General features: G+C 28.3%; 1 protein-coding gene across 3 annotated transcripts in view; it reads right to left on the bottom strand.

The window, feature by feature from the left end:
* The window catches only part of LOC129958533 (sterol O-acyltransferase 1-like), a 112,071-nt gene that overhangs the window by 19,008 nt on the left and 73,548 nt on the right, over window positions 1-19,515 (bottom strand). For all 3 annotated transcript variants that reach the window (XM_056071071.1, XM_056071072.1, XM_056071073.1), the window contains 4 exons: window positions 7,919-8,049; window positions 5,259-5,321; window positions 3,403-3,510; window positions 1,172-1,323 (listed from right to left, as the gene is read on the bottom strand). In XM_056071071.1, the coding sequence (XP_055927046.1) occupies window positions 1,172-1,323; window positions 3,403-3,510; window positions 5,259-5,321; window positions 7,919-8,049 (454 nt within the window). The remainder of the gene's footprint in view (window positions 1-1,171; window positions 1,324-3,402; window positions 3,511-5,258; window positions 5,322-7,918; window positions 8,050-19,515) is intronic.

The raw sequence follows: 19,515 nt of genomic DNA, 5'->3' as shown, positions 1-19,515 counted from the left end.
AGTTCACACATAACAACAACAAAAAAAAATACACGAAAAAATCCAAGTAGAATTTAAAGGATTAAAAAAAATCCAATTAGAATTTTAGGGAATTAAAAAAAAATTCAAATAGAATAGGGAACGCTTAAGAGAGAAATACAGCGCATCGTGGCATACAAATCCTGTAAAGATGAATGAAGTAGCATAAGTATATTTGCTGAATCAAGTCCTAAAAATGATTTATTCAAATCATCATTTTTGGAAAGATGTACTTGAAGTCGGAGTCTGAATTTTATAGTGCTAACATGGTCTTTTGTATTTCTTTATACACAAAGCGAGAATAACTGGAAGGACTAAGTTTTAGCTAATGTATTTGAGATCATTTTAAAGACCTGAATCTCATAACTAAAAATAAATATCTTAAGAGTTTTCTAAAGTCTTATTTGATTAGTTAAAAATTACTTCCAAAAGCAAAATATAAAATGTAAATCACAGTTCAAAGAAGTTAGTGCGTTTTAAGATCAAAAATATGACACCAAAGTATCTGGAAATTTAAATTTCATATTTCATAAAAATTATGTCTAAATGTTTCGAGCAGAAAACACATTCAGCTCTCGATTCTACCAGTTTCACAAGCATATGAAAAATTCTATCATCATATGAAGCTTTTGTCTTTTGTGCACAACGTTCTCTTTCGTTATAGAAATTTTAAATATAAGAAATGCCGTATCTTAATCACACTATAATTAAATTATATATTTTCTAAGGAACTATATAACAATCAGTTTTTCCATTTGCAACATAACACTAAGCTTTGAATTTGAAAGTCATAAAATATGCGGATGTTTTCATTTTAAATGTAACATGCTTTCAAAAATGATCAAAGATCTAGCAAAGCAACACTGACTTCAAAATTAAATATGTTTGTTTCAAAATGTTTGTAAACATTTTGGAAAATATTTCCCTTTAGTAAGCTTAAAAATATAAAATAATAATGAAAATACAAATTAACTTTTTATAAAGAAGATGAATAGTATCACTTGAATCATATGAATATTATCTTACTATCATCATATCTTTCACTTGAGACAACACAAATCACTTCATTTCTACTTTATCCCTTATTTTTCTGGACTATACATTATTTCAATGGCATATTTATTAAAGATACCCAAAAATACTTAATACTTACCCTTCTTCTTCGCAAATGCTCTAGAAGAAGCCCAGAATCGAAAGACAGGATGTAAAAAGAAAACAATCGATAAGTTGATGCCAATCCATACGGCAGTAACAATGTGAAACTGACCAAATGACCATGAAACCAATGCTAAATCTCTTTTTAACCTAAAATTTAAATCACAATAAAATAAAATAACGAATAGAATGCCACAATTATTCATAAAATCATAATTTAAATTTTTAAAAAAACTTTATTTGAGTTGGATTATGGACTTAAAAAATATTTACGCAACCTGATCGAATATATCCCTTAGTTTTTTAAGTATCAACTATTTTTTAAACATATTTTTTTATTAAGGTAGTTGGGTCGACCTAAAAGTCTCAATGGGAGTAAAGGTTTATATAAAAGAACAAATGAAAAATTAAAACATAGTTCAATTTAGCTTTGTTCGAATAATGTTACTATAAGAAATTATTTGGAACAGATTTCTCAATTTTTAGCAAATAAAAGAACAAATGAAAAATTAAAAAATAGTTCAATTTAGTTTTGTTTGCATAATGTTACTACAAAAGATTATTTGGAACAGATTTCTCAATTTTGAACCATGATCAAATGAATAAAAAGTAGCAAAATATGTAATTTTAAAGGTAGAAATATGTTTAACTATAAACAATTTACTAACATATTTTTAAAATAAGATTAAATTTAATTATAATTATAAAAACTGCACCTGACTGGAACACAAATAGCTTCTTGAATCGGAATAGCACAGAAAATAGTTATAATGCAGTTATAATAAATAGTATTCCTCAAAAGCTAGACTGAGAAGAAGGCAAAACACGAACACACTATTTCAATTAAAAATTTCAAATGTTTATCCAGAGAACATAAAAAAATGTGGCTATGTGATTTTAGAACATAATTCGAGAAAGAAATAAAAAAATGATACAGAACATATGACATTGTATTAATGTAATATGTTTTATAAAAAGTTAATTATGTATATTATTGTGCTTAAATATAAATAATCAACAATAAAATCTGCGTTCAGTGAATTTATTTCGTCAACTCTGTACAGTTAAAATGTTTAGATTATCCAAATATCATAATAAAATTCACATAAAAATTTGCGTCACAAAAGTGTAAAAATCCATCACATATATGAAGACATAAAATAAAGTATATGTCATAAAGAGTGAAGAAATATGAGCGAATAGAAATTTTCATAAAATCAGTAAAAATAAAAAAGGGATTATTCCAAATATTTTAAATAAATGGAAGCAGAGTAATAAAAAAGAAGAAAAAACGATTAAAATTCAATTTATAAGAATTTATCGTCCAATTAATAATAGAAAAAATATTGTCAATAAACGAATAAAATAATGCAAATGATAATTTGCCCTGAACAAAAGGGAGGAAAATATGGATATCATGCTGTATTGTTTACTTTAAATTGTTAATCAGTGAATACCTTTCAAAATTGAATTAGGTTTATAACAATATTAAAATTTTTCCATGCGGATTATCATCATTAGGCTTTATATGATATTTAAAAGTAAAAACCTTTATTATAAATTGATCAGTGATCCAGTTTAAATTTGTGCATATCATAAATGATCAACTGGCGCATTTCTATATTCTGCGGCATGATTCAGATCACATTGTTTACTGATTTTTAACCCTCCTTTGCATGGTTTTTTTTTGTGAAATAAATCAGGATAATTCCTGCTCTAGATTAAAGGAAATCTTCAATGTCCCTCTCTTCTAAATTCCTCCACTCATTATCGTATTTATTAGAAAAAAAGAAAAGAAAAGAAAAAGAAATCAGATGTGTTATAAAAAATATTCAAGAAATAGAAAGTTTCTTCCAACCACAACAAGCAGCGAAATGGCAAGTTCAAACCTCCTATAATGATTGTGACATTTAAATTCTTTGACAGCTACGTTCCTTATTACGCAATAGGTGCGAAAAAGTCAATAAATTTACAGTACACCTGTTTTGAGTTCATTTTTTGTTCACTAGATGTTATGATGGAAATTTCTATCATCATGCAAAGATGGGTTAAGTAATGGTATGCTTACGTATTGTGATTAATAAACAAGTCTATGGTAGACGATTAAAATAAAAGAATTGTATGCTTATATATACATTTTTTTCAAATGAAGATTACAGCATAGTAATTTCTAGAAACTGAATGCAAACGGAATCTAAGAAAGAAAAGAAAAAAATATCTGGTACTTACCGTTCAACATTAAAGTAATAGAAGATAGCGATGTGCAGGTACAGGAATACAAAAAAAGCAAGAATTAAGTTGTATAAAGAGCGTACATTAGGACTTCTCCAAAGATTTCTGAATAGAAACGGAAAATCAATAATAATAATAAAAATAACTTTTTAAAATGCTTAATGTTTTAAATTTTTAACATTTAAACATAAAATCAGATAGAGATTCTTAAGAATTTCTTGATACATTTTATTAGAAATCAAAATTATTTAAAATTACATATTTTGATCAATAAAAGAATATTGTTTAAAAAAAAACCATGTTAACATTTCAGGTGGTATCAACATGCTAGCAATTTTATTTCTTCGTATGCGCAAGTATAGACATTTTTATTAAAAATTAAACAGCATTAAGATTCGCTAAAAATTCGCCATATTAGATATCGTCAAATTTAACAATGAACCGAATAAAACTATTCTTTGGAGCTACTTTTATTAATATATTTACACTCAGAATAGCTTTCATTTAATTTTTTTTACTCTTCCTATTAATCTTTCATTCATAATTAAAATTATCGTGTAATAAGGTAATTATTTTTCTGAAATTATTTACAACGCAAAGGGAGTTTGAATTTGTGAAGCCACATATTTCGCATTTTCCCACACATTTAAATTCAACTCAAATTTAGTTGAATTGATTGATAAAATAAGAAATTAAGTTTCGAAGTATTAAAATATTGCATTTTTTCGAAGTACTCAGGAATTAAAATTTTCTAATTTCCAGCATATCAGAATGCGTGTTAAAAAGGAATAACAATCGTCAGTCCTTCTTAACATGAAATAAATCAAATTTAAATTGAATAAAAATTCGTTTTTGAAATTATTTCTGCAGACATTTTCTTATTTGTAAAATAGCATATGTTTTATCGTGTACTATAAATGAGAATTAAGAAAATAATATAAACACAACGAAACTGCATGCATCCATAGAATATAAATTATGATTTTGCAGGAATTTCGTAAAAGAAAAAAGTCCCTGTTTTGAAACCTGACTCAAGTCTTCTATACTCTATTATGAAGTCAGCATAACTGAGCGATATTCACAAATTTTTTTGAAATATATATTGACATACAAGTTAAATGAAAAACATTGCAAATATTTTCGATTATCGAGTTAAGTGACTTCGAAATGACCTCAGGTTTAGTGAAAAATGGAAAAAAAAATTGCAAAGAAATCAGAATACAATTTAACGATAAAATAAAATTTATTATTTTGAAGCATATCGTAACATACGAGAATAGGAAAACTGTCCACAACTTGTAGGGCATCTCATAATTCTTATATGTATTCGAAGAATATTCGGGAATAATTATTCAGAAATGTAAAAAAAGATCTATTATTCTCTAGAAACATAAATTAGCAATAAACAACATTTAAAATGAAAGATTGAACCAAGCTACCATTAAAAAGATTTGAACCATGGTTAATCACATCGAGTTCAATATTCAACTAAGCCAAGATGGCTGGTGACTTATATACAAATCTAGGAATAATGAACTTTCATTTGAAATAATATATATTATATATATATATATATATATATATATATATATATATATATATATATATATATATATATATATATATATATATATATATATTAAGTGGTTGTAGTCAAGGAACTATTCTTTGGTTTTCCTCGTAATTTTAAATATTTTGAAACAATAGTATTTATTAAACTTAAAAGTTATAAGAATTAATGATACTTTAGCAAAAATATTTAATGGCATGGCATCTAAAATAAAACATCATTTTCATGGTTATCTGAATGGAGTGAAATATATTTAAATTAAAGTAATAATCTTATGACTTACGTTAAAGTTGAATTTCTTAAAACAAATTCTTTTCTTCGTAATTCCCTCGGAGCTTCAGAACCTCTGAAAAATATTTTAGATGAATAAATGTGGATGGAAAACTGCAGGCAGAATATGGCGTCGTTCCCTGGTTATGAAAATTCATTAAGCAAAGAAATATTATATTTAAACAAACTACTATTGTTTGTAAATAATTAGTATAAGTTTATAGGCAAATTGTCTTAGTTAATTGCAACATAATTTTTATTGCTAGTGTAAAAGTGAAATTCTGCTATATATCTTTCGTTAAGCATTAAATTTCTTAGCGCTATATACTTTATCTATGGAACTACCTATGGATTCTCGAATTCTCAGACTCGGACACTACTTGCATTTTTACCCCTTCCGACGCCATGAAAGGATGATTTATAAGAACAAATCCGATTTAAGTGATGATTGTCGTTACTTATTCCACGGGGAATCTCAATTTCAAATTCTTGTCTCAGGAACAATGCTTGAAAAGTCCGAACAGTTTGTTCTGTATAGGCACACAATTCAGGTCTCCTTGAAACGTGTCAGTCCTAGATGCCTGAAATGTTTCTTTTGGTGCAATACGAATTTATTTTGTAGGATTGCGCTAAAAAATAATAAACAAGATCCAGAAATATATTACTTTTTTTAACCTGTCTTCTTCTTCTTTTAACTTGTTGGAAGGTCATTAACAGAATCAGATTTTTAAACTAATTTAATCAATTTATGAAATTAGCTATTTAGAATAGAGTTCACGACTCATTCCAGTTTTAAAGAAATGGCTAATTTCTTTCATGAATCCATATCGTGCTTTTTATCTCATAGATGAAATTTCTTGAAGAATAAATTTTCGATTTAATGCTTTTTGCTCGTCGTTTCTATGAAGAGACATTTCCGACAGGTAGAGCTACTAATTTATCGTTTGGTTTCTTAATTAAGACCTTTCACAGAGCGGTACTAGTTCACCGTTTGGTTTCTTACTTTTAATTAATCAATTTCGCGTCTCAAAGAATCATTTATCGTTAGAATTTTCAAACTTTTTATGTTTCTAAGTCACACTCGTGTAATACGCAACTAACATTTATTCTTTTAACTACTTTTTGTATACTTTAGATCCACATAATTTGAAGATTTGAACCGCATGTTACAAATAGTAAATGTTTCTCAAAGAAAATGTAAACTTGTGATAAATATTAGAACATATTTTAAAATCAAGCTACCTTATATTAATTGGATTTTACCACACATGCAACAGCTTTAAAAATATTGCAGTATTCTGTTTGTATGACGGATTTGAATGTTTGAGGTACTTTTTGGTTTTGAAATGATACCGATTCCCTTTACAGTATTATAATCATCGTCAAATAAGGCAAAAGAGAACAATAGTGTATTTCACATACAGTATATTAATAAGAGATATAATTACTGTTTTGAGACATAGGGAAAAACCTTATCTGTGATTGAAAGATTTGATGCTGTAGAATTAATATGTATTGAATTTTTTAAATAATTTTGTTGTCACCCTGTAACTCATTTATTTTGCCAAAAATATGCTAATTGAAATCATGTATTGTTTTTCTAAAAAAATTTAATGCAGAAAATGTTAAGAAAAATTGACTTTTAATACTATTTACATTATGAATCTGACAGCAAGGCATTTAATTATATATTAAATGTCTATTAAAGTTTTAAAATTTAAGTTTGATCAGATTTTAAACACTTACCTTAAGCTGAAATTAATCAGGGATAAAATATTTCATAACAAGATAGAAATAGTATACAATTATAAATATTCATAGTTGTTAGTTGTCATTATCAATAATTTCTTTACAGTTTTACAAGAAAATATCTCTACATTTCTTACATCCTTAAACTAAAAATAATAGTAAATATTCCTTAAAGTTCATTAAATTGCATCATTTAGGTGCATCATTATAAATATACCCACATTAAATCTATCGAGTCAGAAAATTACAGCGAGAAATTTGGGTCACAATGATAAGGACTGTTATTGCTTTCGACTGACCCTTGAGAGGGTGGAGTTCGCTGAAGACACGGAACTATAATACTAGAACGTTTTTGAGACACTTTGTATACTAAAAAGATATTGAGAGGAAAAGCACGAAGGACATAAAAATTCACTAGGAAAAGCGATATAATGGAAATAAAAATGCAAACAAAATATGATTAATGTAAAATTTATTTATTAATGGAAGACTAATAATAAACTAATACATACAAAAGATTTCTAGATTAACATTGTCTGTTTCGTTCTTTGCATTTTAGAGGCATTTTTCTTCACTATTAATGAACTAAAAAAAATCTGGCATATTTCAATATATTAAATCAAAAAGAAAATTAAAGAAAATATCTAAGCGCTGCTTCGATATTCTAAGTCACTAAAACATACATAATATTATATTATAACAAAATAATTTAGCAAAAAATACTCCACTTTCTGATTACATGTTAAAATAAATATCCGCTTTTTTAAGAAATAACACCTTTTATGTGTTCTGAAAATCTTTCAAAATTCAAATGTATAGAAACAGTTTCGATTTTCTTTGAGATTAAATTGTTTTGCATAAATATAAAAATAATTTTCTGTTTTAAGAGCCATAAAAAAAACTAAAAATAATAAAGATGCTTACTTGGGTAAAGATAGCTTATTCATAAAATCGTTTTGAGGTTTTTTATGTTTTAATTCAAGTTCCGTGATTATTCTATCAGGGTCTTTCTCGAACTTGGCATCAACATCATTCAAAATATCAATACTCGGATCCTAATGAAGCAATGCATATATTAAGGATATTTAAATGAAAAAAAAAATCACTTTAAGTTTCATTTAATAAATTAAATTAACAGAATCTCTCTCTTTCTCTCTCTCTATATATATAACGCTAACGTGTCATAGAAATCACTCTTATTACTTATCATCGAATGGCAACAGTCTAATGTAAACAAAGCGACATGCAAAGGTTTCAGACTACTTTATTGAACGTTTGTACAGCTGCACTTAATTCAAAACTTCGCATTTTAACGGAGCTGCAATTTTCAATTTATGGAGTTCAAATAATTAATAGAAAAACAAAATAGTATTAGAATTTTTGGGTTTGCTGTGTCATTATATACGGTGTACAGTCCCAGGAAAAAACATATAAAAGAAGTCAAGACGTTATAAACCAATTGAATTGAGTGCGAAAGCAGCTGAACCGCCGCTTGATTGATGGTTGCTATATCTCGCTTATGAAAACTGATGCTCATATCTTCTAGAAGTATTCCATGTTTTTTGTGTGTGTGTGTGTGTGTGTGTTACTAAATTTTTTAAAAAAATTACCTTTATAATGATGTCAGTTTCACTTGCGTACATTTTTTCGATATTTTTAAAAATTTACTTTGATTTCAGTCGCATGCGTCCACCAATATTATAATCGATTCCTTTCCGATTCTATTTCAAAGTATGTACATTTCTTTTAATATTCGTGCCAGAAATTTTTAATAGGCAGATTCAATTTAAATAATCTTTTCAGGCGTATCGAATAACACATTGAAATTTTTAAAAAATAGATTCCCAATTAAGATAGAATTAAAAGACGATAAATAAAAATTAAATCCATAAAAGTAAATAGAAAGAAAGCCTTTCTTGATGGTTTATGCTGGTTTCTGTCAATTTAACCCTTTCTAGGGCAGTGGGAAATATGCTTCTCACCAAATTTATCAATCTTTGTATGAATTTATGTAGGTTGGCATAAGTTCTGACAATTTTTTTAGTAAGTCAGAAACTTAGATACTTCAGTTCTTTATCTCAGACAAAATGATGCGTCTTGATTTGTTACTTAATTATTGATAACCAAATTAATTAATTAATCAAATTAAATTTATCTAATAAGCTACATGAATCCCTTTTCTTATTCTAATTTCAAGCCTAAAAATATTTTAACATAATATGACTAAAAAAATGGCCATTTAAAGAGTTAAAGGAACTCTATTTCCTCAACACTTTTTATAAATACAAACTTTTACTTGTAAATAAAAGGAGATGTGAATGAGACAATTAAAGAATTATCCTATCTATATTTCCAAGATCCGAACTACAAGAGACACCATTCCTTAAAGGCATTATAATGGAACAGAAGAGACAGTGGCAGCGAACAGTAATGGCACACATTTATTGAGATTAAGCCGATGAGGATTAAAAAATAAACGCAAATCACAAATCTGGATTTATCTCTTTCATACCAATGAGAAACCAACCAAGAAAATACTCTCCAGTTTGACTCGATGCCTTTCGCATTCATTCAGCAAATGCAAGTAAAAAGAAGTTGCAAAAGAATTTCTAATCCATGCATATTCTGCAAATAAGACGCTTGGCGAAATTACACCAGTTTTTTCAAAAGAATATGAAACATCTCTATGGTACATTGAAAGATTCGAACAATAAAAACAGCATAGAAAGATTTCATGAAAAATTCAGTGAATTTTTTAACAATATAAAAAGGCCTTGAGAAACTAGCGCATTGTTGAAATATTCAATGCTATTTGAAAGGAATTTATGCTGCAGGATATTATTTTACATATTTATTGATCATTATAATGGAATATTATGTAAACAAAACTGAACTTATGCTACTTGCATGCCATCCAGTTTGTTGAAAGCACCAAAACTACTAACAAGATATGTAAAGAATCTGAAAAATGTCTGTTGCCTAAAATTACTCTCCACCGATTGTTTCCGTATTTCCGAAACGGAAATTTTCAGATAAAACTTTTAATTCGAGTCATTCCACCTCAAACAGAAAAAAAAATATTTTTAAAGAATAAATTTGAAAATTTTTAATCAATTAGAAAACACTCATGAAATATTCCTCAGTCCAGAAAGTATAGTAATTAATTGATTCATTTACCTGCAGCATTTGCCTTAGTTCCCAAAGCTCTATATCTTGAGCCTTCTTTCTGATCTCCACCCTGTTAGACATGATCCTCAACCCTCTTCTCTTGAACACCAACCCTGAATGTGATAAACTTCATACAGAGCGATCGACATAAAAGCAAATACAAGAAGTGCACAACAGGTGCGAGCTCGACGGCAGTAAGCAAACAATTTTAGACAGAATACGTGTCCGGTTAAAATCCTTTTCACGACGAATCGTCTGCTCTTAAATAGCAAATATCTGTGTTCAGTTTTACATTTATTCCTTTCAGTAATTATAATAAAGCTAAGGTCCTGTGTTTTGATTTTATTTGCATTAAAAATTTATAAGGCATATTTTTGAAACTTGAGCAACTTATTATTCAATGAAAAAAGATTTTGAATAGATGATAACGGCAATTACAAATATCACTGCATTCCCAGATTTTCAAAACTTTAAATTTTAATATTAAAAGACCTCTTTAAATAAGCAATTTCAAAACAATCACATTGTTCTTATCTGGATATAAATGCCTTTTTGGCAATTTGAAAGTTTATGAAGGCAATTAAGATGCGACGTTATTTCCAAACACTTTTCTGAACAAACTAAAATTAAATCAACGCCAAGGAAGAGAGATACAAATTTAACTACATGATTGAAGAAACAGAACAATACTTAAAAGATGCAAATCAACGTTCCCATTTAGTTTTTTGATTTAAAAAAAAAATTAGATTCTATGTGTGTGGGGGGGCTATCTATCAAACAATACGTTTCGTAGTCTTTCGATCGGTATAATGTTATTAAAAGAAGATACCATCACCTTCATCTCTTTCTTTCTTAAAAAAAAAGTTTTGATTACTTATTCATTTGCAAGCCAGCTTGCTTTTATGAATGTATGAAGCTACACTGAGGAAGTTTTTTCTACTCACCAACAAATCCTCTAAAGTTTTAGTATTTTTCTACGATGGAGAACAAAGAGAATGAATTATTGATTACAATTTATGAAAGCAAAACACAAAATTTGTGTTCTTATAAAGCTTACCATGTAATGCAATGCAATTTTGCTTTTTAAATGGAATAAATATATAAAATTTCTTTTAACATTGGGGATAATAATTTAGAAATCACTATATTATTATATTCTTATTCATAAGAACACAAAATTCTTTTCATAAATGCATAAAATTATAAATAATGGCGCTCATACCGATTTCGGGACATTCGGATAATTTTAATTTAATCCATGTAAATTTCTATTCTAAGCTTTACAAGAGACTTAAATTTTTATGCTAATATATATATATATATGTAATGATATCTAGTTAAAACAGGATTTCTTAACTTTATCTTAATTCTGCCCACATTATTTTTCTTCCGAAACATTCTCTTGCATCCTGATTTAATTCTTACTTTTTGCTTTGTTTATTGAATTATAACAGATTCGAAGTAAAACTGCCGATTCCATAACAACGAAGGGATAAAAAATTTTATATTCTTTTCAACATTATCCTTCCCATGTCTGCACGTGTCCAAAAAATCCCTATCAAAATGTCATAGTAAAATCATTGAACAGAAACATTTTGCTCTTATGTCGCGATGTAGATAGACGAAATTCTATCACATTTTCGATGTTCATAATACGACTCTCGTGGTATAATAAATCAAAGTTAAAATTTCAAATATATATATTCTTATAATTAAATGAACGTAAATTGATATTTAGGAACCTGACCAAATGATAATTTTGTCTTAACATTTTAGCTTTTGAAGTTTCAAAATAGTTACATACATATAAATATTTCAAAATTCGAAGTGAATACGGTACTGAAAATTAAATCGACCCCTCCCCCCCCACCAACGATCAAGACAGAACATAAAAATGAATGCAACATCAGAAATTGCCTTTTTACATATATATACCTAGCCACTGTCTCTATCGACTCTGCTTCAATTAACGAATAAATAATTAAATAATCGAGGAGAATTCAGCTGGAAGTAATGGAAGACATTTTCCATTCGATCACTTCAGGTTATCTAGCATTTAGATGGTAATAAAAGAGAAAATGCATGGATTCCCAACGGATGACTAATACCTCGTATTGGATATTAACTTCGAACCTCTATTACATCTAACTTTAAATAAAATTATTATCGAAATGCAGTTTCAATGGTCCTTTAAACTGTCCATAAAGAGAAATTGTTCAATTCTCCAAGTTTTTAATTAATTGAATTACCAGCTTATCGAGAAAAATCCACATAGTATTCCAAAAAGTATTCCACAAAATCCAAAAAGTATTACAATTTAAATTAAAGTTCTAAATTATTCCTTTTTTTTCCCACCTTGCAATTTTATTTGGAACGTATATTATCCTTTAATGGAAATTTCGCGCGGCAAGGAAAAGTAATGCACACCATTTCGAATTTCTGCCAACTCTTAACATTCCAGCGGGAGTGCGTACATATAACAGAATTTATAATAAAGTATAATTTCATTTAACTTTCAACATTAGGGCAGTAAGAAATCACAAATGCGACTATTCTTCCTGCTTTTAATTGAAGTTTGGAATTTTAGAATTAAAAAAAAAATTATGTTTATATCACATATACACACAATCCTTGAATCAAGTTCGTGCTCAAGTAGTGCGGTTATTTTTTAAAAAATTTACTTACAATCAATTGCCATATTATTCTAAAAGATCTGCGATTACTGCCAAGTGATTTTATAGATGGTATATTTTGAATTTTATGTTTTGAGCATTCGAAACGTGTTTACTTGAATTGCAACTATGCAATGAATTGAATACTGAAACCCAATCTTGGCTTTTTATTCATATCTAAATTTTAATCGTTTTCTTATTCCCATAACCGTTATTTTGCCAATGAGAAGATTTAAAATTTACCAAACCCGAAATTTTTTTAAAAAAAATTCTCCTTTTAATGATTTTTACTACAAAAGGCCACATCCCGTTACTAGACCGTTGGTCATTTACAATATATGGATTATATTTGAAATTTCAATTATTTTCAGATCATTTTATTACATTGTTTCCGTTCTTTTTAATAAACCATTTATAATTAATGAACTTAACCTTTTTACGACCATGATCAAACCAGTTAAATTTTATAAGTGTATCGGCCAAGCGGTCAGTTTTACCAGTATTTCCGATGATATCGTAATTATTTTTTCAAATTTACAAACTATTTAAAAATTCAAGAAACTGAAATTGGATAGTATTCAGTAAACTGACCATTATTTACGGGATATTATATAATTCAATAGTAATTAATTGAAGGTTGAAATTCGCATTTTTTTTTCTGCACTTGTTTTACGCTTGTCACGCGTCTTATTCAACATTAGCGCGAATTTCTATCCAAATTTCATTTATTCTAAAGATTTAAAAATCGACTGCAGAAAACAGTTCCGGTTTTTCTGCTACGTACTGAGCAGCCTCTATGGTTGACAACGATTCGAAAATTGGTCAACATTCATGGTGTTCTATAACATCATTTTTTCGACTTTCATTTAAAGTAACGTTGCCCGATATTTAGAGATCTTTGTGCATTATTGCTTTTAAAACTTAACCAGGAATTTTCGCAAAATAACAAAATTAAAGTCTGAAAACTATCCTATTCGAGATCAAGGAGCAATCTTCCGGGGCTTACGCGTCAAGTTTCTGTCATCAAGTCCAATCAATTACATGTTTTAAAAAAATACAGGGATGTGAACAATGAACTCGTCGTACACCAGAGAACATGCTTTAAAAGAGATAACGGACAATTACTCATTTTACGGTATTTAAATATAAATCCACTACTTAAATCTATTTTAAATAACCATTTAAACTAATTAAAAAGGCCCGCTTTTATCGTCGCGGTGAGCTCAAATTATTTGTATAATGATTTTAATAAGACTAAGCATTTGGGCCTTTTATACTCCTTCCCTGTGACTTTGGGGAGCTCTATTTAAAAAATTTAAAGAAAATGTTTTGTTTTGAAAAAGAGATTTCACGAAATTTCTTTGCAAGAGGAGAGTCCTAGTTAAAACTAAACGTCTAAATTCAGCATGAATACCACAGATTTATAATTCTAGTCGCTTTGACGCAGATAAAATTTTAAATTTCCACGAGAGAGGTTCAACGTCCACCGGTTTGTACTTTCAGAAGCATGTAAAAGAGCCAATTCAAAAATGCAACCTTTTAAATATATTAAATTTTGGTACGTTTTAATTTTAACTGCAATTTTGATTTCAAGCGTTTGGGAAAAAGGCGTATATATAAACAAATGCACCATTATTAAAAGTTTGCGAGAAAGTGTTTTAGAGATAGTTTCTATTCTATTTTTTCATTTAACAAATTCAAGTTTCCATCATCAGCGCAAATTCCTGTCTAAGCTACCTTTACTTTAGTGATTTGAAAGATGATAGTTTTTAGAATAGAGTTTTGACATCGATGATATGAAAACATTGTGTGGTTGACCATTTTCGTTCAAGCTAGGAATTTTGTGAAATTAAAATTTTAAAAAAACCATTCGGAAGTACCTGGTATAAAATATTAAATGCAATAATGCTCAAATAGAGAAGTGAAAATATTAATCGTACTATAGTGATAATAATTATCATTTATGCAGTTTAAACCAACTCAATTTACTATGTTTAAATAGAATCCCACTACTCCAATCTCATTTAAATGACAATTTAAAATAAGAATATAAGGCTTGATTTTGATAATTATTTAAATTTTTCTAAACCTAAGATAAAACATATGTATATATACTCCCTATATAAGATGGCAAATTTGTCTTAAAAGTCAACAAACTAATTTCTTTAAATAGAAAGAAGGTAATTCGCTTGAAACAGGAAGTAGAAACTACAACTACAAATTTAGAATAATACCAGATTTCCATAATTGAAGGAGCTAAAGCGCAAATAAAAGAACACAACACAGACCCACTGACCACACAGCAGTCGCATGCCAGCTCATAAAACGGCGTCTGGATGCGAGTGATGCGGGTTTATGGGTGCCTTTTGGCGGCTTTCTATCTCCTTTTCTTTTGTAGGAGAAAGATGAAGTTATATATTATTTTTTCTTTCGTCACTTACTAATAATAGATAAAATTTAAATTACAAAATAATGTGGAAGCTCCTGCATGTTTTTATAAAAAGATATTCTTGCATATTGTGAAAGTCCAATGTCTATATCTGTGATAAGTCCTAATGATTTAAAGAATGAAGAAATCCAACACAAAAGATATTTCAACATAGTCTCATTCCGAAGAACAAGCAAAGGAAAAAGTCCAAGAAAGTGGAGAAGAAAGTGTGTTTAAGTCTTCTGAGAAAAAAAAAATGTCCATTGTTCATGGATCAGTAACAAATTCAGCAGATTGTCCTTTCAAATGTCAACAGGTGTCCTTGATTAATACACTATCAATTCAGTCACTTGTAAAAGGTCCTTCATTGAGAGGAGTTTCAGACCTGCACTCCTGTCCGGTATGACCAGCAAAAGTTTCTTCAGCCCAGTTGAATGTTCTTCACTCTCGCTGAATGGTAACTCCAATTGTATGGATAAAGGACGAAAAATATTAATAACAATGCATATAAAAAGATATCAAAAATATATTAAAACGACAAACATTGGACTAAAAGACCGCATTAGATTGGTTAACACAGATTATTCGTATGTCAAAATAAAGTTAAGTATTAATTTCAGACGTTGAAATCATTAACAAGATATTGAAACTTAAATGTTTTAATTGTTTTTATGAAGTGAAAGTTTCTCAACACGATAAGGTTGGCCAAATACCAGCTCGCGATCTATCTATATGCTACGCGAGTATGGTTTAGATTTTTGTTAATTACTTTCTTTAAAAATATTTACCTCATAAAACAGGAATACGTCTCACGAACGATAATTCTACAATGGTATTTCAGTAGCGGATGCTGTCGACAAGAAACAAGCCATAAACAAACTAAACTTTCAAATCATTAATATATCGAGACAGAAACCGCCCAACGGAATTATCTGCCTTTGTGGGAAAATAAGCGTGTTCACCGATTGATACTTATTTAAAAATGGAGACTTTACTCACGCTATATTTTGATTTGTTACAATGAGACTATTGTTGTCCGATTTGTACGGGAAATAACACATTATTTATGATTTTTCTGGAAGTAACTGGGAAGTAATTGATTTAAATCTTTGAAGATACCATAACCATTTTCTTAAATAAAAATCAATCTATTTTGAAAAAGTTTATAATCAGTTTGAACCAGACATCAAAAATTTAAAGAGTCGTACTTACGTTTGAATTCCCCTAAAAATCCAATGTTAATTACTTACACAACTTCTGTTTTTTATAATTGATATCCTATGCGAAAGTTATTTTCCTGTGCAGTTTAATTCCTTTCACAACTACGATAAATGCTTTCAAATTAATAACCCTAAATATAATCCATCATATAGCAATGCAATGATACACAATTTTTAATTGCATTATTACGGTAAACCGACAGCTAGCGAGTTCATTGAATAAAGTAGATTTGTGAAAATTCTATCAGGGCAAGTTGTTTGCTCATAGTGAATAAAATTATTTTAAATAGAAACAATCACCGAGTCCTTTCGATTTCGAGCTACCACATACAGCACATAATTATTCTTCGGTGATAAGTACACAATAAAAATTATATTTAAAATTTTAAAAAATGAAATAATTATTTACGGAAGTTAAAATGATTTTCCCCAAAACGACAGAAGCAAATTATAGTACAAAAACCTTAGCGCAAGGCTTTAAAAAAATTAGCTAGAATTTTTATTTAATTCTTTCTCCAATTTTAATAATTTAAGAAGCATTTAGCATATTTAATTATACTTTTATATATATTTAAATATGTTTATTTCTTCAACTGTAGAAATAAGATGCATTTCTTTTCTGTTCGCGTGCATTATGATTGCTACATTTTTTTTTTAAATTATAAATTTTATACAAAAGAAGAATTGAACTTCGAACACTATCGAGCTACTACTATTCGAACTAGAAGGAATCTTTAAGTAGAAATTAATAAATAATATTCTTTCATTTCAAATATGAACTGTATTTTTTATAGAGAATACAATGCGATCTTTTAAAATATACAGCTTAATTTTTAACACAATATATTTAAAATTATTTTTAAAACTCTTGGGAAATTGATTACTTTTAAAATTTGATATAGTATTTCCATCAATTTTTGTGAGATAAAAACTATGAAGGAGAGAAAATAAAAGATTTCTAAGCAGATTTTATGAATTTATTCATCGGCATTTATTTTAATTAACAGCGATTGAGATTCGAAGAAATATATCTCCAACATTCAGATATTATAGATAAAAAAATTGCCCATTAAAATAGAATTCAAAATTTTCTTACACATTTTACAAACTAAATTTATGCAAGACTTCAAAATGAGTGATATTTTCTAATTTACTTAACGTTAGATTGAGTATTAAAGATATAGATATATATTAATGATATAGATATGAAATGTGTATCTTCAATAGAATAAAAACTTTTCTTCTAAATTTTTATGCCACAATACTTAAGCACTAGCCATGGCTCAGAGAGTAATAAACCTATGCAAGAAGTGCATTCTCCAGTTCGTTCCACCTTTTAATCCAATTTTACTGAAGAAGATTGTGAAAACATTTGACCTGTAATAACACTTTAATATAGCATCGCATTCCTTACCACACTGTAACAATAAAAATGGGAATTTATTATAATTCTTAAATTAAATTTGACAAATTAACCATTTGCATTTATAAAAGTAACTTGATGCATAAATATACATCTATTTGTTAACCTCTGCGAAAAATAAACACAATTGTTTTAATAGAATATCCTCGAAAAATTAATTCTACATCATTTTACTACTCTTGAATATTCAAACAATCAAAATTGAAATTATATATACAGTAGGTAAAAAAAGTTCCCGTGTGGAAGACAAAAATAAAAATAAATTAGCATAATTTCTAAACTTTGTTTTTTATCTTTGTAAACTACTTATATATGGTTAATATGAGTCTTTAAAAGGGAGTTTCATAATAAATTTATATTTTTACAAAACGCAGCAAGTTTTTTTTTGCAAGTTTTAAGATAACTGATGAAGTAACATGCAAAAAAAAAGTTTCCGCACGCAATATGAAAATTCTTTCTGACGTGTTCTATAACTGACTAGCAGTAAATATTCGAAATTTGATGGCTTGTCAGAGTGAAGAATACGACATAACAGTTGTTTAATTACAATTTGTAGAAGATCGTCTTAAAATGGAAGTTCAGAAATCCATTTGAGAGTTAGTGATTCGGTTGTTAAAAAGATAGGTTATTTATGAAAAAAATCAGAGAAATCATTAACAAACCAAAGTCTACAGTGCAGTATATTATTAAAAGATACCGTGAGCAGTAAATATTTAAAAGCAAGAGATCGATCTAGAAGACCTGTGTAGTCAATTTGCTTGCATAAAAGAAATAGCATGTGCAAGGGGCAATGTAATTCCGCCGATTAATGCACCTCAACTTGCAACTGATTTAATTGTTGATTACAACATTAAAGTCGCAGCACAAATGGTGAGAAATGTGATTGAAAAAAGGATTATAATGGGTGTGCGGCCCGTAAGAAGTCTGTTATAAATCTCAGCAACAGAAAAAAGTGTCTCGAATTTACAAAGAAGCATATAAGCAAGCTTCTATATTTTTGGGAATCAGTCCTTTTTAGTAATGAATCAAAATTCAATATCCGTGGGTCAGATGGTCGAGATATGGTCTGGAGGAACCAAAGCATCATATGTTAATTAGGAATTTATATGGAATTGTGAAGCATGGTGATGGCGGGAACATGGTATGGGGGTGTATGAGTGCTGCTGGTGTCAGATATTTGTTTTACGGAGATAACAAATATCTGACACAAAGACTTGTGGGGGTAATGTCACAACGTTTAAGAGAAGTGATAAAGCTCAAAGGAAGGCGTACCGATCATTAAATGCAAGTTGGCTAGCACAAAAAAGATCTTAAATGTACTATGCAAATACCGTACGGAAACTTTTTTTGTTCCTTATTAGTGGCATTTTCCGATTCTTTCAATTTACGTATTTAATTTTCTCCATAGTTTTTCCTTTAAAAAATTCATAAATGATAAATAAAATTGTGTTAAACCAATTTTCAAATTTTCATTTTCATAACAAAATACTTAGTGTCAAAAATTAAACTTTCATTAATAGTCATAACTGCGTACGGAAACATTTTTAACCTCTGTATATATGAAACGTCAAAATGATGCAACGGTTTGATTTGTGCCAGAGAAGAGCCAT

This window comes from Argiope bruennichi, chromosome X1 (genome assembly GCF_947563725.1).
Source record: "Argiope bruennichi chromosome X1, qqArgBrue1.1, whole genome shotgun sequence".
In the NCBI taxonomy this organism is placed as follows: Eukaryota; Metazoa; Arthropoda; class Arachnida; order Araneae; family Araneidae; genus Argiope; species Argiope bruennichi.
This window is presented reverse-complemented; position numbering and strand designations above follow the sequence as displayed.